Source organism: Rhipicephalus microplus, chromosome 1 (assembly GCF_043290135.1).
Source record: "Rhipicephalus microplus isolate Deutch F79 chromosome 1, USDA_Rmic, whole genome shotgun sequence".
Lineage (NCBI taxonomy): Eukaryota > Metazoa > Arthropoda > Arachnida > Ixodida > Ixodidae > Rhipicephalus > Rhipicephalus microplus.
Window position 1 is genome coordinate 6,202,870 of NC_134700.1, and position 25,182 is coordinate 6,228,051.

The 25,182-nt window shown below is 42.3% G+C and overlaps 1 protein-coding gene across 6 annotated transcripts in view; it reads right to left on the reverse strand.

The window, feature by feature from the left end:
* LOC142767442 (sorting nexin-4-like) overlaps positions 1-25,182 on the reverse strand; it is a 284,030-nt gene that overhangs the window by 143,521 nt on the left and 115,327 nt on the right. For all 6 annotated transcript variants that reach the window (XM_075869125.1, XM_075869115.1, XM_075869139.1 and 3 more), the window contains one exon: positions 716-939. In XM_075869125.1, the coding sequence (XP_075725240.1) occupies positions 716-939 (224 nt within the window). The remainder of the gene's footprint in view (positions 1-715; positions 940-25,182) is intronic.

The following is a 25,182-nucleotide window of genomic DNA, read 5'->3' on the forward strand; positions in this document are numbered from 1 at the left end:
TCCTTGAGTGAGAAGATCCAGCAAAGCGCATGGTGGTCCATAATAACTGAGAATGGTCGGCCATACAGGTACGGTCAGAATTACTACACAATATGCTATTTAATGCATGCACTTCAGCATTCATTTTGTATGCTAATTTGTTTTATGTTATGCCTGATTTCTAAGGAAATTCTGCACCCGCCCCTGCAATTTCTTGTGATGACACGGCAGTATATGTAAATAAAAAAATTAACTACCTACTTACTCGCTATACAATTCACATGATGTTGTGTCTGGTGTGCTGGTGTGATTATACCCCTCTGCCATAAAATACTTCTATTGCCGCCAGTGCGATTCCTCACCCAACATGATGCTTTACAAAATTAATTACAAACTAGTTTAAAGCATTGATGTCATTCTGTGGCAGAACACTCAACTACCCCACGAAATGCCTGGGTTTGTTGCCAGTTCAAATTCTGGACTTTTTTAGCCCCCAATGTGCGCAATAAGTGCAAGAGACACTGGTGATGGTGTGTTGGCATAGAAACTGGCTGTTGCAAGCTCTTAACAACTTACGCTCTAACGTTGCAAATGCCAACGGTTCGTATCAGTTGGCCAGAAGAGATTTTTGCACTTTGTGTCACACCTTCTCTTACCATGCCTGCATAACATGCATGCACTAAGGGCAAACATGCAAGGAGGATACAGTGGTTGTATTGGCAAAGCAGCAACATACATGAGTGCATTGGCGTAGGCCAGGTACTCCTTGAGGCAGTCAGCGGCTTCCTCCTGCTCCTCGAGGAAGGGCAGTGCTGCCTGGGAAATCCGGTCCATAAACTGACCGGCTGCCTGAAGACGGTCCCCTCGTACCCCAGGGCCATCCCGAAGGCTCATCTCACTCAACACCTGGCCATATTGCTGGTGGGAGGCATGGAAATCGAGCGTTGCATCCGCCAGGTGCTGCAGTGATTTCAGCGAACACAAAAAAGAACCTTTATCGTATGCATTGCCTCCAAAATAACACCGGAAAAACACAGCTATAATTAGGTAGCAGCAAATTCAAATGTAATGTTAGTCTTTTAGAATATATTTAATATATATAGCTGTTTTAGGAGCAAGCAAAAACCTGTTTCAGAGAAGAATTGGAGCATGAGCAAATAAGTTTAGAAGCCACTGAAAAGTGTGTGTTTCATAGCAGCTTTTGAACAGACAAAATGCTAATTGTATTCACTGGAGGCCGGACTTATAGGCACTAAAAAACCAGGTTTTAGGTGCCAAAAATAGGTTGTAATACACTGTTCAAGGCCCGTGAAATCATAATTACAGGCACAACAAGCTTTGGCGAAATTTGAACTTTTGAAGAAATACGTGTGGGATCAGTGTATACGACAGGAAAGCAAGCAGGAATGTTTTAGTTTACGATGGTACAAAGGTGCCAATGGCTTAGCCTAGCCACACGTTTTTTTTTATCTCGCAGAGATTGCAATATACGGTCTCTTGTTTTCTGGTCCAGCATGGTGGGTTAGGTGTCCACCTTCGAATAAACAGGGTCCTGAGCAGCTTTCTTTTCGGCATGGCTCAAAAGGGCAATGCAGGAGCAAATAGTGAAAGCGCTTACAGGCCAGAAGGTCTTCTTGCTGTGTATTAGGTTGGTCGAACAGCACAGGACCAATTTCTTTTCTGTCTGTGAACACCTTAAAGGTCCCTTCATTAGGTTTGAGAATTTTTAGCAGGCTACAGGAATGTATGCAGTGGGCACTCACAATTTCATCTGCAAACACTTACAATGCTACGTGTCTTGGAAAGAGGTGAAATATCAGACTGAATGCCTCTTGGCCATCAACTCATGGGCGCGCACCCAGCTTGTTGGAGGTGACGTATACAACTAGGAATGGTCCTGTGTACGTCAAAGTAGTTCATGACTCTGCGAGAATTATTCGGGGCAACATGTGTACTTCTTGCTATTTGTTGCCTGAATAAATGTATGAAGATTAACTAATATATTGAAACATACAAACAGAATCTGCGCACGTTATTTTTTCCTAACCTTGCATCAGGCGAGATGCAAGATTAAGCTGCCTCCATTTGTTTACGTTGGTGTTCTCGCCATTCTTGTATCGTGCCAATGCCAGCATTCACAACGCTTGGCGTGTTTTTGGTGCATCGTTCCTTAGAGGAGATCCAATGGTACGGCGCTGTCTATCGTGGCGAGGACAGATGATTCATGCCAGCCTCTGCAAACATGCATACATAGAGGGATCCATCCAACAGGCAGTACAATACAGAGAACATTGAAACGACACAACACTGCTTGCATGCACGACCCGCCAAGGGCATGTCATACGAATGTAACCTTACGTGTGCATGACGTGTTGATGCGTCAGCGTCATGTGATCTTCTGGCTCTGAATTGCTTTGATATTGAAGAAGACAGGGAAGGAATTTTACTTGCGAAGTCTACACTGGGCGAGTGGCAAGGGTTTCAAGCTCACTTCCTCTCATCATGCCTTCGCAGCTTCTAATGACCCAATTAAAAAAGTATAATGGTGCAAAGATTTTCATTGGGCATGCAAAAACTTCCAGAGTCTAAGTAAAATTTCTCATGAGACTTATATTGAAGTGCCGTTTGAAAAGTAAATAAACAACAAAACGAAAACCACATGGTCATTTTTTTATCTACACTTTACCTTCCCCTGATGACACTCAATGGTTTCGTATTCGTTCTTCATCATCCCACGGCTGCACAGAAACGCCTACTGTTTACTACGCATACGAGCAGACGCCAGGGAGATGCGGAGTAGATGACGCAAAGCGGATGAATTCATGTGTAGATGCTAATCGGTCTTTATATGGGCTAAGGGGCCTTGTAGCCTTCAGAGTGCTGGCAAGAACTTATGAGATGGAGTATAGGTTGCACCCGAAAAAAGTTTTGAAAGCTCAATTTTGCCTGGTAATATGAATACCTGTCGCCAACTGCCGTCGAAAGCAAAATTTATAGGCGCTTATAGAAATTTAGGCATAAACGTCAGAAAAAGGCATTTATAGGCACTATAAGAAAAGAACAGTGCAATAGCGCTTCTTAGTGCCTTGAGGGGGGGGGGGGGGGGAGTGTTCCCACGCGCCGGTGCCACGCTTCCCCCTTTCCCTTCTCTGCCACATAAAGAGCCAATCACTTCACTGGCACGCGTATGCTCGTGTCTACGCGTCAAAAGCATCAAATGCGCTTCTCGGCGTCAGCATCGGAGGAGCATACGCGAGGGATCAAGCCGGGCTTTATATTTTTGCCACGCGTACAGTGGCGCCCACCAACCAGGGGCCGTGCGCCGACCAACCAGAGGCCACGATGCCTCCGAATGCTGTGCCTAATGGCCGCCGCTTCGCAGGCTCGGCCAAATGCTGGAACCAAGCACGGATACTACTCCGAACGTTTCTGAAGACCGCTTTGTAATCTAAAACAACACGACGAACGACTGCGAGTGCTACCAGCGTGAGTGGTTTCGTGCCGAGTTCGAATGACGCAAACAAATCCAGCGAATGCCGGCCGGTGCCAGTCCCGAGTGCGATCTAAACATGTGTTATTGCTGCGTGCCCTTCTGTACATCGAGCCAATGTAAGAAACAACCCAGCGTGTCGTTTCACAAGATCCCTGCAGAGACAACGCTGAGGGAACAATGGCTCAAAGTGATATCGAGGAAAAACTGGCAGCCAAATTCAACGAACAACTATTTTGCTGTCTGCAGTGTCCGCTTCCTCAAAAGCGACTTCCGAGGAGACACCAAGAGGCGCATGTTGAAGCAAGGTAGCGTGCCGAGCGTTTTTCCATACTATCCGTCGTACCTCCATCCAATAAGGCTGCGGAGCGACACAAGCATCGCCAAACGCAAGCGTGAACCATCGCCGGTAAAGACAGCTTCACCTAGAGTGTATACTCGCGCTCCTAATGTAGACCTCCGTACAGGACCAAGTGTTGTGGACAGTGCGACTGTGGATTGCTTGGATGCCTCTGCACCTGAAACAGCAGCAGCAGACGCAGTGACTGCGCGATGCGGCATTTCTGGCATCACAAGTGAGTTCTTGGAGGATCGTTAACTGCCTGAAGCCAGAAATGTGCCACTTCTCGTGCCTACGGCACGCGCTATGAGGTCCTTTGGCACACAAACGAACGGATCAAACTTGTCAGCAGCCTACTTGCGAAAAAAGAAGTGGGGCGAGAAAGAAAAAGTTTGAAGGCACAATATAAAAGGTTGCACCTCACTGTAGATAGATATAAGAAAAGGCTTGATCGCCTGAAAGACGAGTGCCATGTAAGCAAGTTTCTGCAAGTCGTTGAAGATTCAGAACTGGCAAGCACTAAGGCCCAGCTAATCTTAGATCAAATGATCAACTACAAGGCAAAAAAGCCGACATGGTCCGAACCAACAGTCTGACAGTGCACTATATTACGGCACCTATCAGCAAAAGCCAATGAGCACATTAGGACTGAGAAGCTGCTTGCTCTTCCCTGCTGAGCCACTCTACAAAAACACCTGTGAAATTCAGTAGGTGAGGTCGAATTCAGTGATTTGGTGAAGGCACGGCTGAGTACTGAGCTGGAGTGCCTCACATCTCCACTGCCAAAACACTGAAGCTTCATCGTGGATGAGATGCGTATCCGACAAAAACTTCAGTATAATAAGCAGAGGAATGCATTTCTGGGAGGTGTTGATTTAGGTGTTGGCCTGAACCACCTACGTCGGAAAAAAGCCAGCTTGCAAATTCCCTTTTATGTTTTCTGCTTTGTGGTCTGCACAGCAGGTTTAAAATTCCAGTAGGCTACTTCTTTACTAAAGGATGTTCAGGTGAGCTACTTGCTAAGGCAATAAAACTCCTCACAAAGAAAACTGAAGAAGTGGGATACCACATTCTGCGGTTAGCGACGGACAGCCACAAGATAAACATTCTTGCAATGGAAATTTTGTCGCAAGGACAACTGCGAACCCCGATACCCCACCCAACTGATGCTTCGAGGCAACTGTTTCTGGCTTTTGACCAAAGCCATATAATCAAGAATGTACGGTCGCAGTTTCTCTCAAAAGAAATCGGTGGGAATAAAGAAATCTCATCTGTATATCTCAAGGACTTGTACAAGATGCAGCAAGGCTCCACAACGAAGCCAGTTCGCTTTCTTACTACAAAGTACATTTTTCCCACGAACATTGAAAAAATGGGAGTGAGAACAGCCATCCAAGTGCTCTCGCCTCTGGTCACAGCTGCCTTGCACTTCATGAAGGATCAGGCAGGTCACACTTGTGATATAAAGTTCGCAAATGTAGGTCCAACCGTGGAATTCATGTCGAACATGTACAGGTGGTTTGTGCTGATGGATGTCAGCAATTGCCAACAGCACATTCACCAAAACAATCCTGATACAAAAGAATTTTCTGACCCCGAAGGCGTAAGGCTGCACTGGCTTGAACTTATTTTTTTTTGAGTATGTGGAAGACTTGAAGGAAGCCAGCTTCAGGAGAACTTTTTAAGGGGAGATGCTACTCGAAGACACTTTTTTTAATATTCACCCTAGAGCAATGAAACTTGACCTGTTTATAGAACTTTTTATGCTGATTTCAAATATATAATTAGTTTTCTTGCAAGTTGCTTACTTTTAGCTCTGCAAAATGACAAAGCAAAAACCTTAACCCTTTTGCTTCCCTCTTTTCATCCCTGAACTTCGGTAATTTTTTACCATTCATAGTTTATGTTTGAAATAAAGTGTAGAATGCAAATAACTAATTAGGAAGCACATACAAAATATGTAATAGTCATGAAAAATAATAGACGTAAAAAGTCCATATTTCACCTACCCTGGTAAAGGTTTACATAAAACTTTTTTATTATACAATAAAATAGTGAAATTTAAACTAGATAATTGCATTCGTAATACATTGGAAAAAAAATTGGGCAAAATTTCATGCATATCTGAGCACCAGAAGTGCCCAAAAAACGAGGGGCACATTGAAAAAAATGGCAAAATTTGTGTTTTGAGAAAAACGAGTTTTCAAGTTAAAATTGAGTTTTTATTTATGAAAGATATCATTAAATCTGATGAAATTTGCACACCAAAAAGAACAATCCTTCTAGTGGTCCCTACGACTAAAATACGCCAGCACCATGAGTTTGTCCCTCTCGGCTTTTTCGAGCCGACTCCTCACAGACCTTTCGCTCACAGGCAGGGCCATGAAACGCTTGCCAAACTTCCGCCTCATCTGGCAGAGCCTTGTGCAAACTGCAAGCTAGGAAGAAGTTCGAAAGGACTGCGATATCCAAACTAAGTCCAGTGTCATGCCATTTTGCGGCCATGTTTGTGCCACATACCGTCGCACATAATGGCAATGTCGTCCCTACTAAGTTCTCTCACTGCGAGCTCTTTCAACCTGGCAAGATTGGTGCTGACGTCATCCATTGCCGTATCACGAAATTTCCGGCTGACGGGTGTGAATGACTTTTGATGCATTGGTTTTTGCAAGCCAACAACTGCCACAAATCGGACCAGCTGCTCGTAGCCTATTGCTACAGAGCACGCTGCACAACGGCTTTCACTTGCGAGCAACGCTTTTTTCATTCATAACAGAGATCTTCCTGCCGTATTTGTACTCTTTGTTTTGTGACGTTGCATTGTTAGTACACAAGTGATGTTAGTACGCACTTATATACGTATTATGCTATGCGCAATTGCATGTCATGCACTGTATATTTTTCTTTTTACCGCGTTAAAACCTGTGTGTCCACGGCATTCTCTGTGCATAATATATTGTGAAAATGTTCAGTGTGCTATATTTATATGTTATCCACTCCTGCTTATGGCTTCACTTTGAAGCCAGCAGAAATCCTGTAAATAAATAAATAGATAATTACACGAGAAAAGCATTGTTCAGCTGCGCTGCTCGACAAGACATGGACCCCGCAAATAGGCTTCACAGCACATACAGGTGCGCAGTGGCCAATGGCGGTCCCCGATCCGTACCACGTGATAAGCCAGTCCCGGTGCTCGAAAAACGCGCAGAAGCGTGCTTCTTTTTATTATTTTTTGCACCGCATCAGCGAGGAAAACTGTTGTTGCTTGAAGAGTGAGGCTCGACTCTTCGGCTAATGCGATCAACAATGGCGAGCGGCGGCGCATTATCGGCGGCAAGGTGCTCGAAGACTGCACACTTTCGACCTTTTAACAGGCCCCTCATGCTCTTTAGATGAAATTTTAAAGCATTTCCAGTCAAGTCTCGACATGTAATTTTTTTTTTTCATAACAGTAGAGATACTAATCTTATCAAAACAGGCAAAAATAAAAAATCGGTAATTTTGAAAAAAACTCGCATTTTTTGACCCGCATCTTCCCCTAAGCAAGGAAACATGCACTAGTGTTTACAACTGTCTCAAATATAGAGTGCATAAGATTTCTTTTGATCGAGTGCAACTTTCAGTTTGTTCTCCCAAGAAAGTTTTTTAGCGACCCAATAAAATTTTTTTTTGGATTTTTGAGACGAACGACAGGCTGCAATGAGGTCATGGACGTGCGAAGTGCCCTTTGTAGGGTAGAGAAGATGCTGAAGACAGGAATCGTTGTAGCATCACAGAAAAGTAACGTGAGCAGTTCTGCATCATTCTGCTCTTCCCGAGCAGTAACTGTCGCTCAAGTGGATGGCAGCACAGTCGCGGTATCTGCAAATGTGAAGCTTGCTCAGCAAGCACTTCGAGAACTGTGCATGTTGACAAGCAGCTTCATACCTACTCCACATATGGCTGCCATTGCACTTGTCGCTGGATACATATCTCGTGTAGTGAGCGAAAAAACTGTGTGTAAAAGTTGCATATCTCCAGAATCCGGAAGAGGACTTTGGTATGGATGGGCTGATCGCACACCAAGACAGAGGTGGTCTGTTCTATCCTACACAGCAGCTTATCAGAGTATTGCATGCTCTTAAGCGGTATGTAGACATTATGCTGTCTGATTGCAAATATTTGCGAAAGCCTCTTGAGGAGTCCACGAAGCATAGTGTCAATATTGTGATAAATTTACCTGTGTTGCGATGTGATCAATCTGATGAAAACTGCAGGACAAGTTTTGTGAAATTGATATGCAAAAAAATTATCAAACCATTGCTTTCTGAACATGCATTAGACATCACTGACCAAAATGCAGTGGCCAAATTATATTAAAAAAAAACATTGTTGTGCAAAGTGCTTAAACTTTGAATCGTTTGTATGGAGTGATGCATCTGGAAAGGAATGGAATGAAAACACTTCATTGTATGAAAGTGGTGCTTCTGCTTTTTCAACTTTTTTATCAATGGAGTTTAATTTTGTTTCCTACAAGACCATGTCTTTCAGTAGGAAGCATTTTCTTGCCTAGCAGAGATGTTTTTCGTGCGTTTGTTATTTTATTCCTTCTTTATTGATGCTAAGTCATTGTCTGTTAGATTGAAGAATGTTGAAATAACTAATGTGCAAACACATTGATTGTTTTCCCTTGTTATTTCTGTTTTATGCACTTATATGTATGTATAGTACCACGCTGCCAAGATCTTGTAAAAGATTGCAGTATTTATAAAGAAATGAATTGAATAAACTCATCGTACTGGCTCTTTTCTGTCATCATCCTGATGTTTTTGTTTGCTGGATTTCTGGATCCTCCGCTTTATGCATTTTCACGCCGACAATAAACTTTAGTTATGCAGGTGACTTCGCAGATACAATTAAAAAAAAAGAAAGCTGGCAAGTACGGGCTTTCCGCACTTTCTACTCTGCCAGGAAAGTGTACCCTTACTGAACAGGTAGTGTCAGAACCTCGCGCCGCCTTGTGGTGGGCCTTGCGCCGCCTTGCGCCGCCCTGCGTTCCGAAACCCAGACAATCCATTGCCCGACCTAGCTAGAGTGAGCCGATCGTCACGCCATCTGGAAGCGACAATACAAAGCACTGCATCGCTACTTGGGCGTGCTCTTTTTTTGATTATAGGCAGCTCAACACCGCATGCAACACTGGTGTTGTCGCCTCAATAAATGGCACGGAGAAAGAAAAGGTAGGAGAGGCCCTGATGTCACTTGTTGTGAAGCTGCAATGAAGCCAGAAGTCAGCCATATTGACTGGGCAAATTCTCTTTTCTTGAGAGGAGAATTTGACCAGTCAATATGGCACCGTATGTATGCAAACATGCATACATGCATACATGCATACATAGAGGCACCATATGTATGCATCGCGGTTAAATGAAGTTCCTAGTTTTTGTAAAGGAAGGGCTACTTCTTAATGACGACTCCTATTACTGTGCAGTGCGCAAAGGAGAAGATGGCTATGTGCCTGTGTATACCAATCATAATTTCAAGCCTGATTAATGGTTGTATGAGCAGCAGCAGGCAACATACAACAGTAAAATGAGTCCAAAAGTCACTTCCAAGGCTTCAGCAAAAGGCGACACAGAATTGCTGGTGCGATTTTCAAACTCGGTTTACACATACACATCTTACTCAAGTCATGAAATCGAGCTCGATTCTATCACTATAATTCTGTCTGGGGCCAGTCGAAATCAGACGCTTATGCTACGGGAAACAAGCAAATAGTAATACAATTACTTCCTTTAAGTTTTAACTGATTACAAACAGCAATTAGAGCCACAGCAATATAAATGAGCAACTACAGAAATGTAATCAAGTACTTTTGCCTTACTTTCATTTAAAAGATTTTATCATATACTATCATGCATTATTGTGCACAGTCAAGAATGCCCACTTTTCAATTATCTGCACTATAGTATTAAACCATGTTCACATTGGTTTTTTATTGTAACCAGTCCTACTCCTGGGTGATTTCAATCTTCCAAACAAAACATTGAACGATCACCCTTCTTTGCTCACTCTTTTCAGTCATAAGCTAGTGCTGAGTTTTTATTTTATCACAGCTAGTAATACAACCGGCACATGCATCAATGTTGCATATGTACACCCAACCTCGACCTTGTTTTGACATCTTACCTTGATAATAGGCTAGATATTATGTACTTGCCTGGCATAAGTGATCAGTGTATACCCACATTTTGATTTATTTATTAACAATTTATTCATGATCCCTCGAAGGTTCTGATGTGGGACATTGCACGAGGGTTATGCACACAGAACAAAGAACCGGTCTGGTTAGAACCTTTACAGATAAGTCTTCAAAGGTTGTTTTGAAATGAGAAATATATTGGTTATTAGGGCATTATCAAGGGAATCTCTGGGGGATCACCATATTTCGGTTCACAATATTCTACTGAAGCACTTACAACATATGCAAATAGTAATATCCCGAATTTCACCACTTTTTTCCCAATAAAGGTAAACTAATTGTCATCCTCAGGCAGTGATCATACAAGAGCTTTAGCATATGCCCCATTGTGTCAGTGATGCCGCATACGATGCAATAGTTTAACAATTATTAATACTTGGCACAATGGTGGAACCCACGGTGGAATGCCACTGTGTCGTTGGTGTTTTGATTTACTTGAATTTTCCTTATTTCGTGTGATAGTGGTTACGGACAGTGGCGGTGGCGGACTATTCCACACCCGACTCTTGTTGTGATCTCATAACAGCTTTCACTGTAAAAAATCTGCAGAAATATATTTGAGTAGATTTGCTGTGAGAGGCCATGAAGAGAAGACACAGCTTAGGTTTTAGAGGAAAAAGAACCGATTTGTTGGAGCACAGTCCGAGCCATTGGCGATAGACATACACTCAAAGCTCATTATAACAAAGTTGCACCTTACACAAAAGTAAGTTCATTATATCGGAAAATTCGTTATAAAGGTATATTCCTAACACTATATCTCTTGCAAGACTCTTTTTCGTTTAGTTTGTTGTAACCAATATTTTGCTATATCCGTACTCGTTATATCAAGGTTTGAGTTAGTTCTACCTGACTACCAACTTTGTCGATGTGATCGCAGTTTTCGTGGTGATAGAGTGGCTTTCATTATCAAGCATAGCATTGATATATTTATTGCTGAGCGTTTTCCAGCGAGAGCAAAGTCTGCTTTTGAAGCTGAAATTTTTTGATGACATTTTTTTTTCTCTGTGTGGCATATTGATGTCTCAATGTTGAGGATTTATTTTGTGAGTACCTTGAATGATGAATTGCTATATCTGTGAAGAAAAAATATTATTTTCATAGAAATCTCAAGGTTTCCTTCTAGTCATTATTTGAGATGATATAAATTTTGATACTTCTTCACACTTTTCTAGACATAATGTTTTCCTTTGGCCTTGAGAAAATAGTAAAGACACCCCACAAGGGGGAGTCCGCTACTTTATCTGCTATTTACAATGGAGCTCTTTACCAGAACCACTATCGCTATTGAAACCGGTATTTCTGATCATAGTATAATATAATTTGTTTGGGATAGGTATGGTCAATGTAAATCAGTGACAAGGCCAGTGGAAAAAGTAATAAAAAATTTCAAGCGAGAGGATGATGTTGCAGTAATTGATTATTTAAAATACATCTCATTACTTCTGCTAGTGATGTTGATAGCACCTGGCAACAGCTCTGTGATATTGTGAACTTCAGCACAAAAAACGTGCCTCTTGAGAGAATATGCGAGCGTTCACATCACCCACGCATTAACCGTGAGATTATGCAAATTAAGAAAAAAAATACAAGACCAGCACACAGCATTTTTTCAAACTCAAAGAAAAATTGCAACAGAGTGTTAGTAGTGCTAGCCACCAATTTTTTTAACGACACACTACCCGAGTCCATCAAGTCAAATCTAGATAAATTTTGGGAATACCTTAAACAAAGTAATCAGGAAGTTTATAAAATACTAGTTGAGCAGGTCATGATAACCGCTCAGGCATTAATTACTAATCATTTAGTTAAATACTTTCAAAGTGTTTTTTTAAACCACAGTATTATGAACTGTGTGGCCCAATACCTGCAATCCCAGATGATGTCCTGATAACTCATGAACGTGTTTTACAAATGTTACGTAAGGTTAATCGTCAGGGCCTGACAGCATTAGTAATTCGTTCCTACAATGCTATGCTGCACAAATTACTGACTTCCTTTCTGCCCTTTTCAATGCATCACTCGAATGTGGTGAAATATCAGCTCATCGGCAGATAGCTCGTGTTGTGCTGATATTTAAAAAAGGTGTTTGCCATTCCTTGTCAAATTATCATCATGTTTCTATTACTAGTAGCTGCTGAAAAATGTTAGAGCATGTTGTTGCCAATTATGTCAACACATTTTATCAGAAAACAATATTTTGTCGTCATATCAACACGGTTCCTGAGAAAATATGTCTACTAATTCAGCTTGTAACTCAGCTTGGTGTCTGAATAGATATATTCTAGATATGTTTGGTATTTGGGAAGACTGACATGTTCCTTTTAGATTTTGGTAAGGTTTTTCACAAGGTACCTGATAAAGGACCCTATAGCTAGCTTGTTTAGGATAAAGAATATTGCTTTTTTTTTTTCAGGTATTGTTTGGCGGATTCATGCGTATTGAAAAAACATTAAGCCAATTTGTTGAGGCCAGAGATTGTGCGTCTCTGCGTGTTTCTTCCGGTATGCCACAAGGTAGTGTGTTAGGCCCCTTAATATTCTTAATATTTATTAATGATTTAGTTGATGTCATACATAAGGACATATATATTCGAATATTCGTGGACGATTGTGTCATATTAAAAAAAAATATGTGTTGTGTAAATTAGTAGATGTTACTTTATCAATCTCATAGAAGTATAGACAAATGGTGCCAGAACTACGGTATGTAAATAGAGACAAAAAATTTCTCATGAAGATAATAAGAAAACGAGATCCCAGCTTTTACACTTACTGTATTTGGATTAACCTACTCAAAGATGTAGAAAAATACAAATTTCTAGAAGACACTTTAAAAAATACACTTACGCGATCAGATTACATTACAAGCATATGCATGGATCCACTTAGGAAACTGTGGTTTCTGAAAGAAAGCTTAAATCCTCCACGATGAAGAACAGATTATTGGCATACAATGCCTGTATCAATTAGATTAATACCTTGATTTGAAGTCACAGGGGCCGTGAAAAGTCTTAGAGTTAAGTGGGTTTTCAAATTAACAGAACGTACTAATATGTTGGGTGCAAGGAACTTAGAGTTATTTTAAGCAGGGCTGGTTGTTTGCTCTACAGGCTAGTTTGCGGCTCCAAGTGTTATATTTTCCAGCAATACCTGGTCTGAGTTTTGTTGCAAACACGGGAGAACGGCGAGCCTCACGGCTGCCACTGAGAAAAAAAAAGAGGACGCTGTTTTGACCAACTGAAATGCACGCCTGCGGAAAACAAGACATCTTTACTGCAACACGGTAGTGACACGCCGGCTGCATGTCGCCAGCATCTCACTGCATCAGCACGTCATCGTGTGACCATTCGTTCTGATAAAATAAAGAAGTCAATAATGGGCAGTGTCACGAAACTCGCGATGCATTTTGGCTTCAAAGCATGATCACTGAAGCTTTCGAACTTGGTTTTCGAAGTAGGCGTTGCAGGCAAGAACTCCGTCAGCAGAGCAAGTGCGCAGATTGCTGGAGAAACCAGCAATCGAAGGTTAGCACACATCGCGAACTATGGCAAACTGTCTTTGATTAATTTCTTTACAATCCCAAAAAGAATGGGTATCATGACGCGCTGACGTTGTGAGAAACATGCAATGTGCTGCTTGCGCGTCATTACTGTATTGCAGCGAAGCACATTGCGTTTTCCGCAAACACAAAGTTTAATTGACCACGAGACCGGCTTTTTTTTTTTGCGCTAGAAGTCGTGAGCTTAGATTACCTTAGCTGCCAATTATTAGTATCACTACATTACATTGCCTTGTGGCTCTTAAGGGCCGTCATTTCCGCGAATTTGCCGTGAAATCGAGATCGAGAACTGGCACATGGCACCCAAAGTCTTCGAATTAACCAGACTGGTGCTGACCGCCGCCCCAAATTATCTGCTGTGTGTGTGTGTGTGTGTGTGTGTGTGTGTGTGTGTGTGTGTGTGTGTGTGTGTGTGTGTGTGTGTGTGTGTGTGTGTGTGTGTGTGTGCGCGCGTGCGTGCGTGCGTGTGTTTGTGCGCACGTGCACGTGCACCTTGGTTGTTTGGTATTCTCAATAAACAAAAGATGTCTTGATTGTGACATATTGTGATTGTGACATACTGTGACATATTGTACAACTTTTTTTTTTGTTGTCTCTCCTGCTAGGGTGTAAGTATGGGCCTGCAGCAGCTGTAAATAAAATAAAATAAATAAAAGAATGAATCCGGGACATTGGTCATGGACAAATTCTAGAGAAATACTCATTAAGTTTATTTGATGATTGTTATAAAAAATTTCTACAGGCATATTGCAGTTTAGATCAAATTAAAGTTTCATATGTAGCTAGTCTGGCTGCAGGTGATGCTGAAGACAAGTTTTAGTATGGATACTTACAAAGAAACCAATCGCAGAAACAAATTGGAATAATATTTATAAAACCTGTAAGTTTTGTAGGTGATCTTGAACAAACTGTTTATATAACTGAAATGAGTGGATGATTGGTGGTGCATGGCAAAAAGTTCCAGAGTTTTGATGCAACATAATAAAATGAATTGGATCTGTAGTTAGTTTTTATGTGGGGTATGCAAAATGATGCAGTTAAAGTGAAACGTAATGAATATGCGAATTTTTTATATGTTTATTATGCTATTGATGGGCATGGAACAGCATTATTAAAAGTTTGTAGGCAAGTAGTAAAACATGATAAATGACCCAATCCGCTGTATATTCAGTAATTCATAAACATGTAAAACTGTGTGTGTTTTTTGTATGAAAGGAAAAGCACGTGGTGCCATATTTCGTGCTACTTTTAGAGGTTTCACCATTGTAGGGTATCTTCCATAAATTGCTATCGCATATGTGATGTGTGAATGTAAGAAATATCGACATAATGTTCTCATTGCTCCTGATGAAAAAATGTAGCATATCCTGTAAATATTAGGATTCTTTTTATACTTACATGTAGTCTCATGAACATGCATGCATATGTTGGAAAACTCACTCATGTGTGAACTCTCTCAGACTCAGATTGAGCTGTAAGTCTGAGTGAGTCCAGGTGAGTAATATTTCCGTGATGAGAGTGAATCCAAAGCGCCAAATATATTTCTTGAGCAAGTCTGAGTGCGTTACACTTTCTTTTGTCGACCTAAGCAAGCATGTGCCATGAAACTTGTGTGTCCAAGTAGACGCCAAGAAATTCTGCAATACCCATAGTGATCGATGTAACTGATAAAGAATGCCCTGTACTTCTTAATATGACACATGGTAGTTGCTGCTTGGCTGCATAGTATATTTTTGTTTTTGTATGTTGTAAATGTATAATGGATACAATCTTCATAAGTGATGAATGGTAGACATTGATATAACATAAAAAACAAAAATGGCCCCAAAATCGATCCTTGCAAAAACACTGTTCGTTATACATCAACATGACAACACACCTTTTACATATATTTGTATATGTATTTTTCTTTTTGTTATTTATATATTTAGACAGAAGTGTTTATGCGGTCCCACATATTCTATAGGGTTCTAATTTGGTTATTAATGTGTCATTGACAAGTATATCAAACGCTTTCATGAGGTCAATAAATATGCCCATTTTAAGTAATTTATATTCTGATTTACTTTTTTTTTCAACAACATTAAGTAGAGAATGTTCTGTTGATTTTCCCTTTTTTTCAGATGCATACAATTTATGTTTCTCAAAAAAATTGCTAGATATTTAGTACATTGCCCTTTCAACAACTCTGGTCAATGCTCGCAATATAGTGGTTGGACAATAGTTCGCAACTTTCATCTTGTCACGTTTCAAAAACATGGGCATTATTTTGGCGACTTTTAATTTTAATGGAAACCAACCCGTTTCACAAATATCATTGATGACATACTATATGTTGATGGCTCAGCTAGTGGTGTAGATAAGTGTTTTATAATTTCAACCTATATGCCATCGTCTCCAACAGGCTTGGTGTTTTTAGTGACAGAATTGCTTATTTAATTTCGTTCTTCGTTGACCGGATAACAAAACTTCATTTCAAGCTTTTTGTGCCGGCCGTGAAGGCACTAATGTAGTAGCATGACATTCTGTTGCTTGCGGTGCCTACATTTCCAAAGTGATTATTAAAAACATTGCTTATAAGGGCAGTTTTAATCATTATTATCCCCATTAATAATCCCTGAACCATATTCACCGTTCCTTTGTTGGGGTTTAATCAATAAATTTCCACGTCACCTTACTGTCCTTGTTACCTTGAGCTATTTTTTAACTGAAATAGCCCCGCTTATAAATTCCCAAAACTTTGTTAAGGTGGCCACTGTATCGCTTGTATCTTGCTTAGAGACTGATCTTATGCTGTTAACGCTTTAACGCTTCAACATTTTATACATGTTCTTGTGATTCATGGAGTGCAAAAGACCAGCAGTTATCTATGGTGTGCATTTAAAGTTAGACCTAGTAACAGTGGTCAGTGTCCCTCAAACCGTCCCATGTGTTTGCAAAATGTTGATGAATGCGTTATATTTTTTCTCGGTTGATTCTGCAGAATGCATTTCTTGCCTGCTTGTTTCTGGCCAAAGAGTGAAAAATCTATTTTTATTTTGTGATAAATTATGTAGGTTTGGGCGAATATTTGAATGCTTCAAATATTCGAACTTATATTAGAGTATTCGAAGTCGCTTTGATTCAAGCTTAAAATATTGAAAATTTCAAAGTATTCGAAATAAACCAATAGGTGTATGTTAATCCACATGTGAATTCTTGTAAAGATGGTTTCGCCATCTTAAATAAGTTCTAAGCCGTGAAAGTATTTTTTTTATTATATATTAGTTAGCATATGTAACCTGTAAAAATAATTTATACTGCAGTAAAAAAATGTTAGGCAGTGAAAACATTTATTCAGAAGAAATTTGCACTGCCACAAAGCTCCAATTCAAGTTAAATGAACATATTGCCTCCATGTCGATTCATTTTTTTAAAGGTCAAAAGCTTGTTATATAGCCTTACATGCACTAAGTGTAATAATTAGTAAACATTTCATATTTTACAGGTTATTACTAGCATTCTACCAAATCTCAAATCCTGCTATCATTGAAAGTAGTTCAAAAAATATAGGCAGGTTAATTAGGTTATGACAGATATGCCCAATATTTTTCTTTATAATATGTTATATATGCTATTCAAATTCGATTCGAATTTATTCAGCCAAAACTATTATTCATTTCGAACCTAAAATTCACTATTTATATAAGCCTAAAATTATACATGTGATTTTAACTTCCATTGTTTTGGTTAGTTGGATTTGATATTGCAAACACTGACAGATGGTCAGTAATGTCACATAAAGTGGCGCCTGTTATAATTAAAGATCATTGATGCATGGTTCGTTATAAGGATGTCAAGTACACTTTGTCAGAGCTTTTTATAAGAGAAGCAAATGTTCATCTTAATTTTAGCAGCGCACTGGGGGACGAGGATTAAGAAGAATGTGCATATATTGAGCACATTCGTTCTTCTATTTCCTCGTCCCACCGTGCACTGCTAAAATTAGGATGAATACATGCCAGTGTGCTCAAGTTCCAATTCTAATGCAGCCAATGTTATTGATTGCACCAGACCTTCCCCAGAGAGTAAGCCAGCATAGGAATAAATAGTCAAGTCCTTCTAAGAGGCATTAATATTGCCACCTACACGTAGTGGGTCGACTGCAAGAGCGGCTCTCAATCTGGAGGAAAAAAGAAGATCGCGTGCTTCTTCTCTGCTAGAGAGCCAGCCAGACGGTTCTAGGACACTGTGGATTAAGATTAAATATTTGAATTGGCCGATTCCTTAGCACGAGCCGCACTTGATGGCACAGTTTTATCCATACTGCCAAATGTTGAATTCATTACAGCAATAAGTATCGAAAACCAGCATTCTCCACTGATACGATAGAAAAAGTAACTACATGGACAGAATATAACCACCTCAAGTTTCCATGGCAACCCTACTGGAGCCAGTCCAGAAAGCTCGAAGTTTTAATTACTAAATTTCAATGTCGTGTCCCCCCCCCCCCCTAAACCTGTATCTACACAGAGCTGGTCAGACAACATCACCCCTCTGCGCATTCTGCGGAGAAATGTAATCACTAGAACATTATTTTTTGTATTGTCGTCGCTACGCTATACTTCGAAAAAGGTTACTAGTTATTGCATTTCTGAAAATAGGCGTTAGATTCACGGCGGAAACTGCGCTAAGCTTTGGTGCCTCAGTTTTGGGACATTGCGACAGGGATGCTTTCAATGCCGTTTGCGATTATATTCAGGCAACCAAGCATATACCTTTGTGATCTTCAATCGAATAATTATTATTTATTACTCCCCATGGCAAAGTGAAGTAAACGCAGCTGAGTGGTAATCACAACACCTGAAATCTCAAAATTGCTCAACTTGACTTTTCTATTGTTTTTCTCGTTTGCTCTCTTTTTATGTGGTTTTTCTTACATTAGTCATATTATAATACAAATTCACTACACATAGTTAAAATGATCACAGAAAAACTGCACTACACTTTCTTGGCCAATCCCCCTGAGTGGGTATGAGCCATCACCACAGGGAAACAAACAAACAATTCTTCTCTGTTCCAGCCACGACTGATGCATCCTCCTAGAGCTAGCTACTCGGTGGTTTAATAAACCCCCAGTACTTGTGATTCTCGCAAGTCCACGTCTTCTCGCAAGTCCACGTCTTCGAAAGTCCACATGTGTAGCGGTTTCGCACTTCCACTCCCACGCGTGGATGTGGAGCGTAAAGCCCCTCAGCGGAGCGAGCGCCGCAGAGCCTCCTAGTGGGCACTCTAATACTACCGACTGTCTACGCAGGCCTCCGAGATGACGGGCGCACGCCACGTGCCTACAATCTCGGACGTCATGGTTTACGACGCGACAACGGACAAGCCTGAAACTTAAGAAGCTTCGCGTCTAAAAATATGGCTGATCCTCCCGTCATAGGAATCGGTATAGACGTCAGACTGTGTCCAGGCGACACTGCGAAAAACGCCGCTATCAGCGCCCCCATCGCCGCACCGGCCATAACTATAGAGGCGCCCGCAAGCGAGCGTGCATATGCCTTTCTCTTTTGTGGTGTTGAGACGCGGTTTTCTGAAAATCTGTTGGACCTAGCAACATTCTTCCGTCAATCAAACCTCGCTTCATGAAGTGGGAAGCTCATCAAAGTGAACAGCGGGTACAATTCAAAAGACGTTTCAGTTATATTTATTTTGGCGTACTGCAACTCTCAATTTAAGCGCAAGCGAGCAACGCATGACATCGCGTTTGAAACAAGCACTCAGACGTGCGTTCTGTACCGCCTGAATGCGTTAAACTTGGGCATACACATGGTCCCCAAGTGATGAAGTGCATACACGAGCAATCAATCTTACGACCAGTGGTGTGAACCTCGCTTTATCCGGCATGAATAGCCCCGACAATTTTCCCCTGTGCAGTTGCATTCTCCATCCATCTCTCGCTTCCCGTGCGTTGAACTGTTTTATTACGCATGCTAGCATGATCTGTTTACGGTTGTTTTCCGTACTGCAAATGGGCATACATGCGTGTCTACTTTCTTTGTGCACGAAGAAAGGCAAAACCGAGGCCTTTGAGATAGCTCCTGCAATCGCGGAGACTAACGGCAAGAAAAACCTGATTCTGGTCACGGACAGCATTTTGCGATTTATTAGTATGATGTACGTGTTCGCGTTTGCTAGTTAAAGCCAGAATTTAGAGCCTTCAAAGCCTATGTGCGTGATGCTGTGTGGTGTTGACCACTTCAGACTATCGATGATCGCGGCGTGTGCAATATTCATTGTGCGCGTCACCGCTCTACCGTTGCATGGCACGCACCGAGGTCAGAGGCTCTGTGAAGCCTCATAATCAAAGTTACTATGGTTCTCTGTCAAGGCTACTCAAAACAATAACAGGAGACCTACATTATTATACTTTCTCGTGCGACCAGATGTGGCGAACACGAAAGTGTCAAGTACAACAGACAAAATAGAACCGGCAGAGCTTTCGAAGTTGATTAATAGAAGTAAGGTATGCAATGTAAGAAGTTATAACATGGAGAGAATTGAACATGCTCTGAAAAATGGAGGAAGCGTCAAAGCAGTGAAGAGGAAACTTGGGATAGGCAGAAGTCGGATGTATGCACTAAGGGACAAAGAAGGCAAAATAATACCAATATGGATAGGATAGTTGAAATAGCGGAGGAGTTTTACAGAGATCTGTACAGTAGCCGAGACAACCACGTCCTTAATACTATAAGAACTAGCAGTAACCCAGATGACACCCCACCAGTAATGATAGAAGAAGTCAGAAAAGCTTTGGAGAGCATGCAAAGAGGCAAAGCTGCTGGTGAGGATCATGTAACATCAGATCTGCTGAAATATGGAGGACAGATTGTGTTAGAAAAACTAGCCACCCTGTTTACGAGGTGTCTCCTGACGGGAAGAGTACCAGAGTCTTGGAAGAACGCTAACTTCATCTTAATACATAAGAAAGGAGATGACAAGGACTTGAAGAATTACAGGCCGATCAGCTTGCTCTCCGTAGTATACAAGCTATTTACAAAGGTAATTGCTAACAGAGTAAAGAAAACATGAAAATTCAATCAACCAAAAAAACAAGCAGGATTTCGAACAGGCTACTCAACAATTGACCACATCCATACTATCAATCAGGTAATAGAAAAATGCTCAGAGTATAACCAACCATTATACATAGCCTTCATAGATTACGAGAAGGCATTTGATTCAGTAGAAATATCAGCCGTAATGCAGACACTGCGGAATCAGGGCGCAGATGAAGTATATATAAACATTCTGGAAGAAATCTACAGGGGATCAACTGCTACTATAGTGCTTCATAAAGAAAGCAACAGAATACCAATCAAGAAGGGTGTAAGGCAGGGGGACACAATCTCCCCAATGCTATTTACCGCGTGCTTACAGGAGGTTTTCAGAAGCCTACAATGGGAACAGTTAGGGACAAGAGTTAACGGAGAATACCTTAGTAACCTGCACTTCGCCGATGACATTGCATTGCTGAGTAACTCAAGGGACGAATTGCAACTCATGATTCCGGAGTTAGACAAGGAGAGCAGAAAGGTGGGTCTTAAAATTAATCTGCAGAAAACGAAAGTAATGTACAACAACCTCGGAAAGGAGCAGCGCTTCGAGATAGGTAATAGTGCAATTCAAGTTGTAAAAGACTATGTCTACTTAGGGCAGGCAATAACCGCTGAGCCTAACCACGAGATTGAAGTAACTAGAAGAATAAGAATGGGGTGGAGCACATTTGGCAAGCACTCTCAAATTATGACAGGTAGATTGCCACTATCCTTCAAGAGGAACGTATATAACAACTGTATCTTGCCGGTACTTAGCTACGGAGCAGAAACCTGGAGACTTACAAAGAGGGTTCAGCTTAAATTGAGGACGACGCAGCGAGCAATGAAAAGAAAAATGGTAGGTGTAACCTTAAGAGACAAGAAGAGAGCAGAGTGGATTAGGGGACAAACGGGGGTTAAGAATATCATAGTTGAAATAAAGAAGAGAAAATGGACATGGGCCGGGCATGTAGCGCGTAGACAGGATAACCGCTAGTCATTAAGGATAACTAACTGGATTCCCAGAGAAGGGAAGCGGCTTAGGGGGAGACAGAAGGTTAGGTGGGCAGATGAGATTAAGAAGTTTGCGGGTATAAATTGGCAGCAGCAAGCACAGGACCGGGTTAACTGGCGGAACATGGGAGAGGCCTTTGTCCTGCAGTGGACTTAGTCAGGCTGCTGCTGCTGATGATGATGACTTGCGATTCATCGTGACAAACTGGTGGAGGTGCTGGGTAGTCTCACGAATGCTGCAGACCTCCCCAGGGAGCCGTAATAAGAGTACAGTGCCAGTCAATACTCCCGTGCATTGGAGCGGCCGCCGAATCAGGAGATTGCCTCCAAAAGTCAACAATACTGCTCCAATCACGTCGACAAACATGACCAGCGCTTCGGTGCAAACCTCGCCAACCGGCACGGGAAGCACGACGTCGAACCGCTATACGTTGAAAAGCCCATGGGCACCAGCGACGTTCCATGGTACGGAGTGCGAAGACGTTGAGGACTGGTTTGCGGACTTCGAGCGCGTAGCCACCTTGAATCAGTGAAACGACGCGGCGAAACTGGGTCGTGTCTATTTCTATCTCAAAGAGGGGGCACGTATGTGGTATCAAAATCGAGAACAGCAGCTGACAACGTGACTTGCATTCTCTCATAGACTTCTGCAGACTTATGCCAGCGCTGATCGCCAAGAAAGAGCTGAACGAGCTATTCTGGCTCGCGTCCAGTCGCCAAACGAAACTGTGACCACGTACGTCGAAGACATGACACGCCTCTTTTGACGAGCCAAATAAAAAATGACGGAGGACAAGAAGTTGCGTCACTTGATGCGCGGTGTCAAGGACCAGCTTTTTGCCGTCCTCGTGTGAAGCCCTTTGAAGATGGTCGCGAAGTTTTTGTCCAAGGCCGTGACAATGGAAAAAATATCACTGCATTTCAAGCTGCTTGAAGATAATTATGGGGCAAAGCTTTCGGAGGTGATTATTGTGATTAAAGTTGAGATAGTACTGAGACTGATTGTGGTTGTGATACTTATATATTTTTTTTATTCAAAGAGATAGTGCTGAGACCGATTGTGATATAGCGGTGATTCTTCTTTATAGCTGACATGAGGTTCCGAGTTACGTTTTGACTTCATAGTTCTGGGTTACGTTTTGACTTCATAATCACAGCTTCATTAGCTATCGTCTCTGGTGTAGAATTTTCTTGTTGGTATTGCCGCCTTGCATCCGCTTCAAGTAGTCTCAACTGCGCGTCAGCTTGGCGTTTTTCCCGCTTAGCCTTTGCTTCCTTAGCCCTAGTCTGTGGAGTAGAACTTTGTTGTCGCCATCGCCGCTTTGCATCCGCTTCCTTTTCTTTTGTCTCTGCAGTAGCTTCTTGTCGACAGCAACGCTGATACTCAGCACGTCGCGCTTTCCTGCGTTCATCTTCGTTCATATGAGAGAAGAGAATGTGAGGTATGGGACGTGGTTATATATATATATATAGCGTTGACAGCAGCGCCATCACATCTACAATTAACCACAACGCCCTCAGTTGCTTATAAGTTGAAGATTAGATGCAAAACGGTTACCACCAATGCCATCTGTTGCTTATAAGTTGAAGGTTACATGGAAAATGGTTCAGAAATGTCAGACAGATGAAGACGTGTTACGGACAAACGGGAGACGGCGGACATCGTGAGGTCTTAAGTAGCTTCACCCCTAAAATGCCGCAGCACTGATCCAACCAATACGACAGGCAAGTCAGTGGCATGTCCACTGTTGACATTTTCAGCGCCGCTGGAACCAGCAATGACTCTCTACGTGAACTCATCCATAATATAGTACGCAGAGAGTTGCAAAAGGCTGGTGCAACACTTTATCTTACGGTTAGCTCTATTGCAACTGTGATCAAGGATGAGCTGCACCAGGCCCTCCGGGACACCTTGCCTCCTGATACAGTTGCGCCAGCTCCTGCTGAATACCGCTCTGGGACAAACGCCCCGCCTTGAAACGCCCCGCTGCATCGCCGCCATTGTTCGTTCATCCTGTCCCTGCTGTTTCACTCGAGTCAGCGCAGCACATACCATACTACGAAGGCATATACACGCCACCGCCATTGCCCTTTGTCTGTGGCGCTTCTGTCACTCGTCGTTCGGTTCAACCGGTCCAGTACATCGACGATCGGCACACGTCTCCTCGGAAGTCTGATGTATGGTGCACACCCGATCACCGGCCTCTATGCTTTCACTGCGGAGAAGCTGATCACTTGTACCGCCAAGGCCCATATCGCCGTCTAGGACTTCACGGCTTCTCTGCGTGCTCGCCGCCACCCCGTTACGGCCAGAGACCACGCAACATCGAAAACTACCTCTACCAGCAGCATGCACCATCGTCGGCCGGGCGCCAGTCGCGCTCACTATCACCGAAGCGATTTTCATCAACGCCCCAGCAGTATTCTACCGCATGATCTCCCAGCCCCCGCCGAGAAAACTAGCCGGAGCGACTTCTGGGGGCAGGTACACTGAACGTCGAAGCACTGAAGACCTTTATTGATGCAGAACCGTACAGAAACTGGTACGACATCACCTGTTGCTGCAAAGGATAGTTTGCTTTCACTCGACATAGCAGTGACAATTGATGGTTGTGCAGATAATGCGTTAGTGGACACCGGTGCAGACTATTCCATACTGAGCGGGAAACTGACAATGCAGCTGAAGGAAGTAAAAACGCCGTGGCACAACTCGCAGATTCGGACAGCTGGTGGCCATGACGTTACTCCACTGGGCGCCTGCACAACTAGAGTACAAATTCAAGAGTACACATTCGTAGCAAGCTGCTTTGTTCTACGTGAATGCTCCCATGACGTCATTCTGGGAGAGTTGACTTTATACTCGAAAATGGAGCTATCATTGATCTGCAAGTGTGACGCGTCATGTTCTCAGCCCAGCGAGCAATCAACGTGCAGGATGACGGAGGGACGTACTCCGTATTTCTGAACAGAGCGTGACGCTTCCTCCACGAGCAAGTGTTCTAGTCGACGTAACATGCTGTGGTTTGAGCAATGGCGATGTGGTGGCCGAGACAAATTTAGAACACCTCCTGCAGCAAGGCATCTGTGTAGCTAGAAGTGTAATACACATTAGTGATGGCCGATCTGAATTGCTCGTTACCAACTATAGCAACGAACATCGACACCTTTTCCATGGCACTTCAATGGCGTTTGCCCACGAAGTAGCAAACGTTACCAACTGTCTTAGGTCAGAACTAGTGGATACCTCAGACACGTCAATGAGTAATATTGACATCAATCCTGATCTGTCCTCCGATAACCAGACTGCGCTGCGAGTGCTCTTGTTCGAGTTCAGGTCTTGCTTCGCAAGTTGCTCAAAGATCCGCCTGACATGCATCACTCAACACAGGATCATCATGTACGAGGATGCACCCCCGATACACCAGCACCCCTACTGCGTCTCGGCTAAAGAACGTGAAGCAATATGTATGCAAGTCCG